General features: G+C 41.7%; 1 protein-coding gene across 4 annotated transcripts; it reads left to right on the forward strand.

Annotated features, from left to right (window-relative positions):
• Positions 1 to 241: 241 nt before the first annotated feature.
• Positions 242 to 15,617, forward strand: ofd1 (OFD1 centriole and centriolar satellite protein). Of its 4 annotated transcripts, none has more exons than XM_056754598.1 (22): positions 242 to 823; positions 5,638 to 5,832; positions 5,929 to 5,997; positions 6,083 to 6,110; positions 6,880 to 6,987; positions 7,083 to 7,219; positions 7,434 to 7,607; positions 7,684 to 7,790; positions 7,863 to 7,982; positions 8,172 to 8,245; positions 8,765 to 8,856; positions 8,940 to 9,129; positions 11,062 to 11,192; positions 11,432 to 11,543; positions 12,000 to 12,503; positions 12,646 to 12,799; positions 13,461 to 13,576; positions 14,514 to 14,576; positions 14,722 to 14,798; positions 15,017 to 15,157; positions 15,284 to 15,354; positions 15,435 to 15,617. In XM_056754598.1, exons 1-22 carry the CDS (start codon positions 728 to 730, stop codon positions 15,478 to 15,480), a joined length of 2,805 nt encoding a protein of 934 aa, XP_056610576.1. In that variant the 5' UTR covers positions 242 to 727; the 3' UTR covers positions 15,481 to 15,617. The 4 variants fall into 4 exon arrangements, with proteins under 4 accessions (XP_056610576.1, XP_056610577.1, XP_056610578.1 ...); XM_056754599.1 differs by having other exon boundaries at positions 337 to 823; positions 12,075 to 12,503; positions 15,014 to 15,157; XM_056754600.1 differs by having other exon boundaries at positions 338 to 823; positions 12,141 to 12,503; positions 15,014 to 15,157.
• The last annotated feature ends 56 nt before the right edge of the window (positions 15,618 to 15,673 follow it).

The following is a 15,673-nucleotide window of genomic DNA, read 5'->3' on the forward strand; positions in this document are numbered from 1 at the left end:
ACTAAGGTGAAAATAAAACAATCAACTGCACCATGCATTCAGTTTTCTACTCTCAAAAACACGTTTCACGTTGCAAACGGATAGATCGGGAAACGCTCTGAAGAACAAGAGCCCCTGACCCAGGCTTAGCGATTTATTGGAGAGGGGTGAGTCTGCATCCCGGATGTTCCAAAACAGGGCGGTTTATCTCCTATTGGTGAAGACACAACACAAATGGCGCATTTATCAGTGCAGTTAATCTGTTAATCTTTCTTTATGTATTCCCCACCCTACCTTCACCCTAAACCTGCTTAAACTTAGTGTATAATATTAATTGCATTTTCAGTGATTAACTTGCGAACTTTTATTTTGAAAAGTAAATAAAGTCTATAGGCGTGTGATTATTCATGCAGTGCTGCACAGCGTATGACAAGCCGTATTGCGAGTGGCGACTCCACCCTCTTTTGGAGGTTACCGCCCAATTTTGAATCCACGAATCCATTGGGGAGCGCTGAGATATATACGTGGAGTGCGGAATCTTGTTAACCTGTATGGTCTTTGTTTTACGCAGCGACAAAAACAACCAATCAGAGCGCTGTACGATATCTGCGTCATCGGGATAGACCCGGAAGTTTAATAGTCTGCTGGCCGTTAGAAATTTAAAAGGATTTCCGCGAGACCTGGCGTTGCTAAGGAACGGCGCGTGACAGAGAACATCGGCCGATGAAATATTACGAATGATCCGATCATGTCTGTGAATAAAGAAGAAAGTTTATCTGCAGATGAGATCAGACAGAAGCTTTATCAGACGTTTAAGAGCCGCGGGCTGCTCGACTCTATGAAGGTTTGTGTTCGTTCTACAGTCACTGCACAGCAAGTGTTTTATTTACATGAAACTTATTCATGTAACAGATGATTTTATCTAACAATTGTGAGCGCATTCTAACATTCTAACACAGTTAATGTAGACAGCAAAACAATGTTCACAGAGAGGACTAGAGAGAGGACTAGAGAGAGGACTAGAGAGGACTAGAGAGGACTAGAGAGAGGACTAGAGAGAGGACTAGAGAGAGGACTAGAGAGGACTAGAGAGAGGACTAGAGAGAGGACTAGAGAGGACTAGAGAGAGGACTAGAGAGAGGACTAGAGAGAGGACTAGAGGACTAGAGAGGACTAGAGAGAGGACTAGAGGACTAGAGAGGACTAGAGAGAGGACTAGAGAGGACTAGAGTAGAGAGAGGACTAGAGGACTAGAGAGGACTAGAGAGAGGACTAGAGAGGACTAGAGAGGACTAAGAGAGGACTAGAGAGGGACTAGAGAGAGGACTAGAGAGGACTAGAGAGAGGACTAGAGAGAGGACTAGAGAGAGGACTAGAGAGGACTAGAGAGAGGACTAGAGAGAGGACTAGAGGACTAGAGAGGACTAGAGAGAGGACTAGAGGACTAGAGAGAGGACTAGAGAGAGGACTAGAGAGAGGACTAGAGGACTAGAGAGGACTAGAGAGGACTAGAGAGAGGACTAGAGAGAGGACTAGAGAGGACTAGAGAGAGGACTAGAGAGAGGACTAGAGGACTAGAGAGGACTAGAGAGGACTAGGACTAGAGAGGACTAGAGAGAGGACTAGAGAGGACTAGAGAGAGGACTAGAGAGGACTAGAGAGGACTAGAGAGAGGACTAGAGAGAGGACTAGAGAGAGGACTAGAGAGAGGACTAGAGAGGACTAGAGAGAGGACTAGAGAGAGGACTAGAGGACTAGAGAGGACTAGAGAGAGGACTAGAGGACTAGAGAGGACTAGAGAGAGGACTAGAGAGGACTAGAGAGAGGACTAGAGAGGACTAGAGAGGACTAGAGAGGACTAGAGATGACTAGAGAGAGACTAGAGAGAGGACTAGAGAGGACTAGAGAGATAGAGGACTAGAGAGAGGACTAGAGAGGACTAGAGAGAGGACTAGAGAGGACTAGAGAGAGGACTAGAGAGGACTAGAGAGAGGACTAGAGAGAGGACTAGAGAGAGGACTAGAGAGAGGACTAGAGAGAGGACTAGAGAGAGGACTAGAGGACTAGAGAGGACTAGAGAGAGGACTAGAGGACTAGAGAGGACTAGAGACTAGAGAGGACTAGAGAGGACTAGAGAGAGGACTAGAGAGGACTAGAGAGAGGACTAGAGAGAGGACTAGAGAGAGGACTAGAGAGAGGACTAGAGCGAGGACTAGAGAGGACTAGAGAGGACTAGAGAGAGGACTAGAGGACTAGAGAGACTAGAGAAGGACTAGAGGACTAGAGAGAGGACTAGAGAGGGACTATGAGACGAGAGACTAGAGAGGACTAGAGAGACTAGAGAGGACTAGAGAGAGGACTAGAGAGACTAGAGAGAGGACTAGAGAGAGGACTAGAGAGGACTGAGAGGACTAGAGAGAGACTAGAGAGACTAGAGAGACTAGAGAGAGACTAGAGAGGACTAGAGAGGACTAGAGAGAGGACTAGAGAGAGACTAGAGAGAGGACTAGAGAGAGGACTAGAGAGAGGACTAGAGAGGACTAGAGAGAGGACTAGAGGACTAGAGAGGACTAGAGAGAGGACTAGAGAGGACTAGAGAGAGGACTAGAGAGGGACTAGAGAGGACTAGAGAGAGGACTAGAGAGAGGACTAGAGAGAGGACTAGAGAGAGGACTAGAGAGGACTAGAGAGGACTAGAGAGAGGACTAGAGAGGACTAGAGAGGACTAGAGAGAGGACTAGAGAGGACTAGAGAGAGGACTAGAGAGACTAGAGAGGACTAGAGAGAGGACTAGAGAGAGGACTAGAGAAGAGGACTAGAGAGAGGACTAGAGAGGACTAGAGAGAGGACTAGAGAGGACTAGAGAGAGGACTAGAGAGGACTAGAGAGGACTAGAGGACTAGAGAGGACTAGAGAGAGGACTAGAGAGGACTAGAGAAGGACTAGAGAGAGGACTAGAGAGGACTAGAGAGACTAGAGGACTAGAGAGACTAGGACTAGAGAGGACTAGAGAGAGGACTAGAGAGGACTAGAGAGAGGACTAGAGAGGACTAGAGAGGACTAGAGAGAGGACTAGAGAGGACTAGAGAGAGGACTAGAGAGAGGACTAGAGAGAGGACTAGAGAGGACTAGAGAGAGGACTAGAGAGAGGACTAGAGGACTAGAGAGGACTAGAGAGAGGACTAGAGGACTAGAGAGGACTAGAGAGGACTAGAGAGAGGACTAGAGAGGACTAGAGAGAGGACTAGAGAGGACTAGAGAGGACTAGAGAGAGGACTAGAGAGGACTAGAGAGGACTAGAGAGAGGACTAGAGAGAGGACTAGAGAGAGGACTAGAGAGGACTAGAGAGGACTAGAGAGGACTAGAGAGGACTAGAGAGGACTAGAGAGAGGACTAGAGAGGACTAGAGAGAGGACTAGAGAGGACTAGAGAGAGGACTAGAGAGAGGACTAGAGAGGACTAGAGAGAGGACTAGAGAGAGGACTAGAGGACTAGAGAGGACTAGAGAGAGGACTAGAGGACTAGAGAGACTAGAGAGGACTAGAGAGAGGACTAGAGAGGACTAGAGAGAGGACTAGAGAGGACTAGAGAGGACTAGAGAGAGGACTAGAGAGGACTAGAGAGGACTAGAGAGGACTAGAGAGGACTAGAGAGAGGACTAGAGAGGACTAGAGAGGACTAGAGAGAGGACTAGAGAGGACTAGAGAGGACTAGAGAGGACTAGAGAGAGACTAGAGAGAGGACTAGAGAGGACTAGAGAGGACTAGAGAGAGACTAGAGAGAGGACTAGAGAGGACTAGAGAGGGACTAGAGAGAGGACTAGAGAGAGGACTAGAGAGAGGACTAGAGAGGACTAGAGAGAGGACTAGAGAGAGGACTAGAGAGAGGACTAGAGAGAGGACTAGAGAGAGGACTAGAGAGAGGACTAGAGAGGACTAGAGAGAGGACTAGAGAGAGGACTAGAGAGGACTAGAGGACTAGAGAGGACTAGAGAGAGGACTAGAGAGAGGACTAGAGAGAGGACTAGAGAGGACTAGAGAGAGGACTAGAGAGAGGACTAGAGAGAGGACTAGAGAGAGGACTAGAGAGAGGACTAGAGAGAGGACTAGAGAGAGGACTAGAGGACTAGAGAGGACTAGAGAGAGGACTAGAGGACTAGAGAGGACTAGAGAGAGGACTAGAGAGGACTAGAGAGAGGACTAGAGAGGACTAGAGAGGACTAGAGAGAGGACTAGAGAGGACTAGAGAGAGGACTAGAGAGAGGACTAGAGAGAGGACTAGAGAGAGGACTAGAGAGGACTAGAGAGAGGACTAGAGAGGACTAGAGAGGACTAGAGAGAGGACTAGAGAGGACTAGAGAGAGGACTAGAGAGAGGACTAGAGAGGACTAGAGAGAGGACTAGAGAGAGGACTAGAGAGAGGACTAGAGGACTAGAGAGGACTAGAGAGAGGACTAGAGAGAGGACTAGAGAGGACTAGAGAGAGGACTAGAGAGAGGACTAGAGAGAGGACTAGAGAGAGGACTAGAGGACTAGAGAGGACTAGAGAGAGGACTAGAGGACTAGAGAGGACTAGAGAGAGGACTAGAGAGGACTAGAGAGAGGACTAGAGAGAGGACTAGAGAGAGGACTAGAGAGAGGACTAGAGAGAGGACTAGAGAGAGGACTAGAGGACTAGAGAGGACTAGAGAGAGGACTAGAGAGGACTAGAGAGGACTAGAGAGAGGACTAGAGAGAGGACTAGATAGGACTAGAGAGAGGACTAGAGAGAGGACTAGAGAGAGGACTAGAGAGGACGGTTAAGATGCTTTTATAAACTGTCTTACTAGAATCTGCATAGCAACACATCAGTACCTGTTAATACAAATGATACTGGTGTCAATTATGATTATCAGCCATAAAAGGATAAACAAGTATAAAATATGTTTTGAGTCTCATCCCAGTAGGATTTATTGATGTTCTATTGGTTCATATTCATTGTGTAATTAGATTACTGTACACATTACTGTCTCTAAAAAATATTTCATTACTTATTAATAATGACTTTCTATATCCTACATCATCTTGATGAGTTCAGTGATTCAATGATAGACATGAAACGACTCTTAATTCATTCAAATAAATAATATAAAACTACACAAAGTATTCTTATTAACTGACCAAAGTATTATAAATGTGAAACTGTCATATTTTCCTAGAACATGCCCATTGTATAGTATTTTCCTAATATTGTATTCTGTATTTATTCACACTGTATATCCTGCACTTGCTAATTGCACTTCTGGTTAGACCTAAACTACATTTCGTTACACTGTACTTGTATATGTGTAATGACAAAAAAGTTGAATCTAATCTAATCTAAAATTATGCATTAAAGCACAGATTTTACAGTTAGTCTTTGTTTTTTGATGTCAGTTTCACTATTACATCAGACGTAACTGTTATTAAATCACAGACAAAATAAGAGTAATCCCTTACTTTACTTTTTCAAGGGAAAAGTAATTTAAATACAGGAACGCATTACTTATTAACTAGTGATACCCAACACTGCACATTACCACTAGAGACCCACAGACACTATTCTAGTTTCCATTAAACCTATACAATCCCCATTTAAATCATTATGTTCAGTTATTGTGATGTTGTGATGTTCTGCAGACGCAGCTTCGGAATCAGCTGATCCAGGAGCTCCAGCAGCCAGTTCGGACACGACACACTGTTCTCAGATCAGCTCACAGTGACTCTGTGTTAGCTACAGCGTGTAACAGTGTGATGATCGATCACCTGAAGACCATCGGCTGTGAATACACGCTGTCTGTCTTCTATCCGGAGTGTGGCATGAGTAAAGACAAGGTGATTTTATCAACAGTTTGTTTCAATCTGCAGGAACAGAATGATGAAGATGATGATGATGATGATGTCATTTGTTTTTGTTTGTTTGACCTGAAGGTGTTGTCAAGCAGAGATCTCCTTCAGCTTATGAAGATCAGCCCTCACATGCCTTTATACAAAGCTGTGGTAATACATCTATCATGAGAGGATATTACCTGACGCTGAATTAATAATCATATTTGTGTGTTTTTATTCTTTCATCTTTGAACAGATGTCAAATCTCCAGAAGGGACAGACAGGTATGGAATAAGATCATAAAGACGCTGCTTAAAGGGATAGTTCACCCAAAAATGAAAGTTCACCGTTCAACCCCCAGATTGTTTCCAACCTGTATAAATGTCTCTGTTCTGTTAAAAACAAAGAAAGATATTTGTAAGAATATTAGCAATATTCAGTTCTGGGATATCACTTACTACCATTGTATGGTCTATAAATGTTTCCTACTATGCCAGTCAATGATGTTCCAGAACGGAAAATGACTCACATTCTTACAAATATCTTTCTCTGTTCGTCAGGACAAAGTCATTTCTTCAAGTATGAAATAACATGAGGGCGAGTAAATGATGTTTGGGGAGAACTGTCACTTTAAGGCTAATCTCAGACTCAAATGAACATTTGAGCTTAAAATAACTTAACATAAGTGTGAGTGCTATTGTTTTGTCTCAGGATTCACACTAGTAAGATTTCTTTCTGAAGCATTTTTATAAAGATGCTAAAAAACATAGTCTTGTCTTTTTAATTCTCTGCCTTTATAACAATATAAACTTATATTTGAAACAAGAGTTTTCTTCAGTTAATACATCCTAGTGTTTTATAGCTCATTATCAATTCTACCAAGTTGCTTCTTCGGCCGGTTTCATGAAACATTCTTTATACATTTATTTGGTTGTTTCGATTCATCGTGATCGCTGACTTCTCTAAGATGAGTTTCACATTGATCTGATGGTGATTGAACACTTGAGTAGTAGTGATGAAGGTGAGGAAGAGTGTTTGTTTTTTTCTCCACAGGATTCTTGATGACTTTGTTCACAGAACTCTCAGATCATCTTCATGGTTCAGTAAACTGTGATGCCGCTTCTCAAACCTCCGCTGAAGACGCTCACAAAGAGTCTCTCGGTGTGTCAAAAAGATCTTCATGTTCTCTGCTCTGTTTTGGTGATGATTTTTATGTATATGATGTGTTATGAAGGAGTGTGATGTGTGTTGTTCAGTGGAGAAGATGCAGATGATCGAGCAGGAGTACGAGCTCATGAGAAACAGAGAAGAGCGATGGACGTCTGTGGAGGTCAAACTCACACAACACAGAAGAGAGATCGAAGAACAATCTCAGGTGGAACTCAAAGCACAGGTCTGTCTTCATCGCACCTCATACACTTCATTTTGAGTGAACACTGTGTGACGTTTCCTTTAAAGTATATCAAACTAAATAAACAAAGTATAGTATATGTTCCTATTTGAGTTCATGCCAATGGCACACAAGAGTAAATGTTTGTTGGTAAGGGTTCTTGGACCGTTGTGTTAGTTTAAGAACTCACAGTGATGTTTGTATCGTCTTCACACAGCTTCAGCACTTCATGGATGTGGAGATCACGAAGGTGAAGAGAGAGGAACAAGAGAAATCTCGTAAAGAGATCCTGGAGCTGAGGCGAGACATGGAGAGAACACACGAGCTGAAGTCAGAAGCTCTCGTGAGCCGTGAAAAAAACGCCATTGAACGATTACAGAAACATCAGGAGGTACAGAGAGAGAACATCTTCGTCTTTAAACTGAAGTTACTCTGTTCAACTAACTATGTGCTTCAACACAATCCAGATGGAGGAGAAGGAGATTTACACACAAAGACAAATGTTGCTGAGGGACATTGAATCTGTGCGTCACAGAGAGACGGACCTCAAACAGAGAACTGAAGCCTTTGAGAAGTGAGTCACAGCAACACACACCTCACTCCTCTCACTTCTCTCTCTTCTTCATCATGTGTGTCTTGAGCACAGGTCCTGTAAGTTTCACGAGGAGAAGATGAAGACTGTGGAAGATCTTCTGAGGAGAAGAGAGCTGTCTGTGAAGAACACAGAGGATTCCTTGGAGCAGAAACTGAAGAGTGAGGTGATGAAGTGAGTACAAATGAGTGGACGTCTGTTCTTCATGAGGAGTCCTGCAGGGGGCGCTCTTGTCAAACAACACACGACTCACTTTTATCACTTCATGAGCTCTTCACTCTTTCATCAGTGTTGTTATACTTCCTCAAGTACTGAACAGAAAAACTGTCAATGTGAGTGTGTGTGTTTGTGTGTGTTTGTCAGGTATCAGCTGGAACTGAAGGACGATTACATGAAGAGAACTGAGATGCTCACTGAAAATGAGAAACGGAATAAAGGTGTGCATGTTGAAATCTTAGTGACATATCATATCACATATATTCACTACCGCTCAAGTTTTTGGACACTGGTGAAATATTTCCCGTTGTTAAAAAAGACGTTTGATCTGAAAGTGTATGCTTAGATATCTGAAATTAGTTTAGTAGACAAGAATATAGTTTTGCCAAAAACATGTTTTTTTCATGACGAAACTAACATTTGATTTCATAAAAAATGTTTTTGAAATGTATGATTTTGACTGAATAATGAGGAGAGCAGCCAATAAGAGCACAGAACAGACGGGAACTTGAGAAAATGACTTCACTGATGATGATCAAATCGTTTTAATTTAACTTAAAAAAAAATGTAGTTACTGACAACATGATTCCCATAGTTCCCTTTGTTTTATTAATACTTTTGATGAGTCTATTATTATTCCAAAGTATGGACAAAAAATGAACACTTCTGTAAGTGACTACAAACGTTTGAGTGGTGGTGTGTGTATATACTGTACATGTTGATGTTTTGTGTGTTTGCAGTTGAAAGTGTTGGTCTGCAGAAGGAACGGGCTGTTATTGAAGCTCAAGCTGAAGAACACAAGAGAACTTTATCAGAAGTCAAACAACTGCAGGTAAGACAAACACACTTCTGATCTCAGCACGTGTGTGTTTATGAGTTGTGTGATTCTGAAGTGTGACGTGTGGTGTGTTTGAGATGGAGCTGGAGACGCTCAGAGAGCAGATGAATCTTCTCAGACAGCAGAAACATCAGCTTCAGGAGAAACTGGACGACATGAGGGATTATTCAGAGCTGAAGAGACAAACGCTTGAACATCAGACACAGATCAGACTCATCAGACATCAGCTGGAGGAGAAACACGAGGAGAACCGCCGACTCACACAAGGTCTGTCTGAATCCATCTGAAGGTCCTGAGTTACCATGATTTTACCGCAGTAAAGCCACATCACACTAGACATCCAGCATGCAAACTTTGTTCAGAGGCCGGTGCATAAATGGGCGGGAGCGATTCCTCCATCTTTTCACTACGAGGAAGCTCCCGTCAAACACCCCTTTGCAGCACCCTGTCAAAATAGAAGTCCTTTATTTGAGAACAAGTTACAACATTTTTTTATAATTCGGCCACGGAGAATATTTACTTACTTTAGTAAATTGAAGTACATGTGGTAGTAAAATAATAAAAAATAGTACATATAATAAAAAAAAATGACTTGCTTGGAAAATAGTACTTACATTTATGTAGACCTAAAACCAGAAAGGAAAAAAGAAATACGATCTACCAGCCAAACGACCACAGTGATGTAAAGTTAATATGTTGAATGACATTGTGATGTGCTCCTATGCACATGCTAAGAGCCGTAAGTGTCATGCTAAGGAACACACATGTTTTGTTATGTTGCATTTTCTGTTTGCTTAGAAGCATTTGTAAACTGCAGTTCTAGAGCTCAGCTGTAATAAAGACACTTGGAATGTTTAACATCTTTCACATCATGTGTTTTTACATCAAATATTAGAGCGGAGTATCGATAACAGTATTGATAAGCACCGGTATCGGTATCGATTTTATCTTAAGGATACCCGTCGCTAGTGAGAACTCACGTTGTGACATTTTGATCTTCTATTGGTCTCACACATTCACGTGACGCGAATTCACAGCTTATGAGGCGAAATGTGAAATGTTTTTGGACAGGCTTGCGTTTCCGGACGACATTTGCAGTGTTGTAATGTAACAAAGTACAGAAAGTACAGTACTCAAGTATTTATGTGAGTATCTGTACTTTACTTGAGTCTTTATATTTCTGCAGACTTTTACTCCACCACATTTCTTGAACAAAATGTATTTTTTTTACTCATGCTACATACAATTCCCCTATGCATGTTCGTTACTACAAAATAAAAGTATAGAAACTGAAATAGACAAGTGCTCTCCACACTCCACAGATAAATTCAACACAAGGTTTTAATGTGTTTTTAAATTTATCAAATGACTGGGTTGTTAATGGTAAGATTGGGAGTGGGAGAGAACTAATCTTTTATAAAGTTATAAGTTATGAAGATGTGGTTTCTGAACTTTTATTTTTATAGTTTACCAATTTGGAAACATGTTGTTCCTTATAAAAAAAAGTTGTTTGCTTCAACTTTACTTTAAATCTTTAAGTAGATTTAATATAAAAAGTTACTTTTGATACTATAATACATTATTTATCTGTTACTTTAAGACTTTTACTCAAGTGATATTCTACAAGGTTACTTTCACTTCTACCAAAGTCATTTTCTGGCAGATATTTGTACTTTTACTCAAGTTTTGCTTTAGGTACTTTATACATGTGTATGAATGGAAGTGGATGGAAAGTAAAGTCTAGTGTGAACGGGGCTTTAGCTGTGTTTCTAAACCCCTGAAAATACATGAACAGCGACAACACTTCTTTCTTTTTCTAAGCGCACTGTGCTTAACATATTTATTCTATTTTCAGAGTCAATGATTTATTTTATATGTTATTTATGTCACGTATGTTGAGTGTTTGTGGTTCAGTGTACATGAATGCGTCTCATTGATTCTGTCTGTGAATGCATCTGTTTTTCTGTTTGTTCTTCTATTCTGAGAGGATCAAAATGCAACAAACATTTGAAGAGTAAATAAATCTACATTCATTTTTAACTCTTCAGGGGTCAGATACGGATGACGGCCCACTGAACGCCGCTGTCTGTTTGCATCTGCTCTGTTGTGTCGTTTTACTGGAACACAGAAGTGTTTGATAGTTAAGCTCCGTTGTTGTCCTCAGTTTCACTCAGATGTGTTGTTGTGTTTGTTGTGTAGAAGTCAGCAGTCCGTCTGAAGAGCAGCTGCGGCTGCAGGCAGAGCTGAAGAGACTGCAGACGGGACGCAGACGTGATGAAGAAGAGTTTGAGACGCAGAAGAATGTTCTGCACACGCAGCTTCATCATGAGGTCAGTCTGAAGAGTGTGATTCACTGAAGACACTTTAATGAGCTCGAGTCACTCTAATCAACATCACAAACACAAATAAACACATGTTTGGAGAACAGAATGTGCTGAATTATCAGGAAAATAATGTCATCCGGACTATATTCTGACAAGTGTGTGTGTGTGTTTGTGTGTGTGTGTTTGTGTGTATGTGCGTGTTTGTGTGTACGTGTGTGTGTGTGTGTGTGTGTGTGTGTGTGTAGGTGCAGAAGTGTGCTCTGTTAAAGGCTCAGCTGATGGAGTGTGAGGAACGCACACGGTGGATGAACACACACGCTGAAGAGATTCAACTTCAGTTGAAACACACACAACAAGGTTCTTCACACACTGTCTGAATCTTCTCATGCACTTATAGTCGTGATTCTCTCCAGATTCTCTCAAACCTCAAAGACTTGACATCCATTACTGCTGATGTACACACTGATGGACCTGATTGAGAACTAAAGCACTGAATCACTAGATTAACATTATCATGTTTAACAGCAAACACTGATTATTTATGACACAAATCAAAGATTCTGTTCCAGACGTCTGCTGGAGGTTTCAGTCAATCTGATGTTGAGCCTCTTATTAGATCTGAACACTCTTTCCTACAGATTTGTCTCTCAGGGTTGCCACATTTATTGATTATTAATTATATATTTTATTTTTTTATATTTATCCTATAATCCTCTGCAGTTGAATTGTTGTAGGTGTGGGAACCCTGTGATGAGCCTCTCAATCTGTTGTGTGTTCTTTTGTTTGTGTGTTGTGTCGGTGATGGGAACGCAGCTTTAGAGAACCAGATTCTTCTCAATCCCAAACCTTCTCTGCTCGATCCGTCTGTTCTCTGTCTGAATCCTCCAGACATTTCTATGGACAGCGCTCTCTTCAGACGAGCCACAGGTTCTGACGTAGCTTTATGTGAAGCAGGAGAGACTCTCAGAGCTCCGCGCTCTCGTGTCGAGGTTCCCGAGCGAGACTCTGAACTGCTGTCTGGAGCTCTGGCCAGAATACGACAGCTGGAGATAGAAGCTGAGCGATTAGAAGACGCTTACAGAAACCACCAGCAGAGAGCCACAGAAGACGCGTCACGTCACAGAACCACAACATCCACGTCTTTCATCAAACCCAGAGTCACGTTCACCGGAGCTTTGGATCCAAACCAGCCGCTCTGCAGAACTCCTTCAGGAGACCAGACTCCACCCAGACTCAACTCTCCTCCTGCCAGACGATTGTCTTCTACACCCGTCTCCAGACCAGACGCTCATCAGACACATCCCGTCATCATTCACGGTATCACCGTCTGTCACTCTTAAACATGATTGTGTGATGGTTTGTGTGTCATCATTCATTCATCTCTTGTCAGAACACTATTTGTCTCCAAACACTTCCGAGATGCTTCATGTGTAAGTGAGATGTTTACTGTTTGACTCAGAGCGGCTGAGGAAGACTGACACTGAAGGACCGGCGGTGATGTTCACTGATCTGAGGACGGACAGACAGATCTCACCCATCCCTCCAGCGGACAGCAGAGACCTGACGTCTGTCAGCAGCCCCACCATGAAGAGCACGACACGAGACCACAGCAGGTGCATCACATCCGTCATCCATCACACTCTTTAACTCAACTTTATTTATATAGCGCTTTTTACTATTTTCATTGTTACGACGCAGCTGTACATGAAACATATTGACTTTAAGCAAAACATTTACAGATATAAAAACAAAAAAGTGAACAAACACAGAAGACAGACACACACACCGGTTCAAACACACCCACATACAAAACACTCCACACACACACACACACGTCTGGTTTATTATCTCCGTGGGGACAGTCCAGAGGCATAATGATCTGTATACTGTACAAACTGTGTATTTTTTCCCCTAAACCTAAAGATCATGTTTCTAGATTTTTTTATAATATCGTTCCATTCGATTTATATTCATTTTTTGCAAGTGAGGACCTCAATTTAGATCCCCACGGTGACTCAAGTACCCCACTGGGATATAAAAACAAGGCCACACACACAGTGTGGTTATCACAGAGAAGCACACATTTAAGAAAGAAGAGAGAGAAACACAGGTCATATATTAAATTGACTATAAATTCCTATATGTAGTAATAAATTACTTTGCCCCCGGCCTGACAAACAGTCCAAAACAGTATTCACACAACATCCATCACAATTCATATTGGGATTGTTAGATTGTGATGATGTGATTTTTATTGTGATTTGTGTTGTGCAGTCCACCCAGACTCCAGCAGATTATCTCCTCCCCATCAACATCATCATCATCATCTCAAGGGTCATCACCACAGCCTGAGAAGATCAGTCTTCATGACCTCACCGACCCTGAACCACGTATGTTCTCCTCACAACTTCTTCAGTCCTTCAGAGAGAGAGAGTTATGTCAACTCGGGTGAGTCCAGTGGATCTGTAGTTTGCCAGCAGAGGCGGTTCATGGAGCTCGCAATGGATTCAGGAGGTTATTGGTACACAGCAAAAAAATGACTTTCTTACTTAGTTTTTTTGTCTTGTTTCCAGTAAAAATGTCTAAATATTCTTGAATCTAGATGCATTTTGTTGAAGAGCAAAATTACCTGAGAAAATAAGTCTTGTTTTGTAAAGAAACATGACATTTCAGTGAAACTGCGCTTTAACCAAGATAAACAAAATCTGTCAATGGTGTAAGAAAAAAAATCTTTAATTAAGGTTTACCTTTTTTTTGTCATTCAATTCAAGATAAAGTTTCTTACCCCATTGTCAGATTCTTTTATAGTTTGTTTAAAGCACAGTTTCACTGAAATTTCATATTTTTTTTACTAAAAACCAGACTTGATAACAAGATTTTTTTAGCTTGTTTAAGCACAAATTCACTGAAATTTCATATTTTTTTACAAAAAAAAAGACATATTTTCTTAGGTCTTTTTGCTCATTAAGAAAATGCATCTTGATTTAAGGATGTTTAGACAGTTTTCCCGGAAAACAAGACAAAAAGTCTAAGTAAGAAATTGATTTCTTGCAGTCTGACACACGGAGCTGCAGTAAAACAGACCGATTGTGACAAACTTTTAATCCATTTAAAGCAGTTAGTCATTTAATAAATCAAAGAAACAAAGCATTTAAAGAGAAAACATGACTTCCATCATAAGGCTCCATGAGTCATGTGACGCGCTGAATGTTGAACTTCCGTTGTCACGACTCTCTCTCTCTCTCTCAACGGCTCTGGTCATACGGTGTCATGTCAAACCTGTAGATGCTGAGCTATGTGTGTTTGTGTGTTCAATTGTGTGTGTAGATCAGGAGTGTATCCTGGAGAAACTACAGGACACACACACACAGAGCTGTCTGCGGGATGAAGGTGAGACGCCTCATGTTCTCACAACCCTCCGTCTGTCCTGCTGTTGTCTGTTCTTCATTAGTTTCTGCAGCTCTGATGTCACACATCTGTGGTTGTGAGTCTGGGTTGTGAATATACTGTGTGATGTGATGTGTGGTGTTTTCAGCTGTACCTTCATCAGACGCTCGTGAAGAGGAGGAGAGACCAGAGGAGAGAGAGGAGGAGAGATCAGAGCAAGCGCTGGTGAGAGAGCAACACACACTTGTTTTGAGCTCTGTGTGTGTGAGGTGGTCTTTTGGTTTGTTTTTAGTGTCCGTGTTTTCTTGTTCAAAATATTATCCAAAGACTTTTGATGTTGTTGCATGTGGAAATATGAGTGATGAATGTAGTCCCTCCCCTCATCATGTGATGTCACAGAGACGGATGTCTGTGTGTTTTATTTGTTTATCTTGTTGAAGGAGATTCAACATGAGAAAGAAGCGGAAGAAGAACATGTGACAGGAGCGGCCACAGTGATTGGAGGACGAGATGAAGAACCTTCTGATGTCATCAATCCACTGGAGAAATACATGATGATCCTCATGCAGGGAAAGCAAGAGCAGGTGCATAAAAAACATCACATCTCATTAACAAATAACCGTGATATTTCTGTGTGTGTGTGTGTGTGTGTAAATAAACATGTCACTGTTGTATTAGTTGAAATCTTTATTGTGTTTCTGAACTTTAAGAGCCCAAAGAAGGAGTCTGACCGTGAAAGCCCTCAGGAGGAGCATCTTCTATCTGGAATCAACGATGACAGGTCTGTTTATATTTCACTCAGCGGAGATCGTAAACACACAGAATTCTGTTCCAGTGACAAACATTTCATTTGTTTTCCAGCATTGATGCAGTTTCACATGAAGAACCAGACGAGGAGTTCTGGTGAAGACCAGCGAGTTTCCTCACGTTTATGATTTTATGATCTTGTGTGTATTTTTATCTTCTTTTTTATTCACTAGATAAGTTAAAGCTGTGTGTCTGATTCTGTGCATTTATTAAAATGTGAATAAATGTGATATTACAGCTGGTTTCATTTTGTGAATGAATGAAGAAAAATGGTCTGGAAACATCTGACACGC

Source organism: Triplophysa dalaica, chromosome 8, assembly GCF_015846415.1.
Source record: "Triplophysa dalaica isolate WHDGS20190420 chromosome 8, ASM1584641v1, whole genome shotgun sequence".
Lineage (NCBI taxonomy): Eukaryota > Metazoa > Chordata > Actinopteri > Cypriniformes > Nemacheilidae > Triplophysa > Triplophysa dalaica.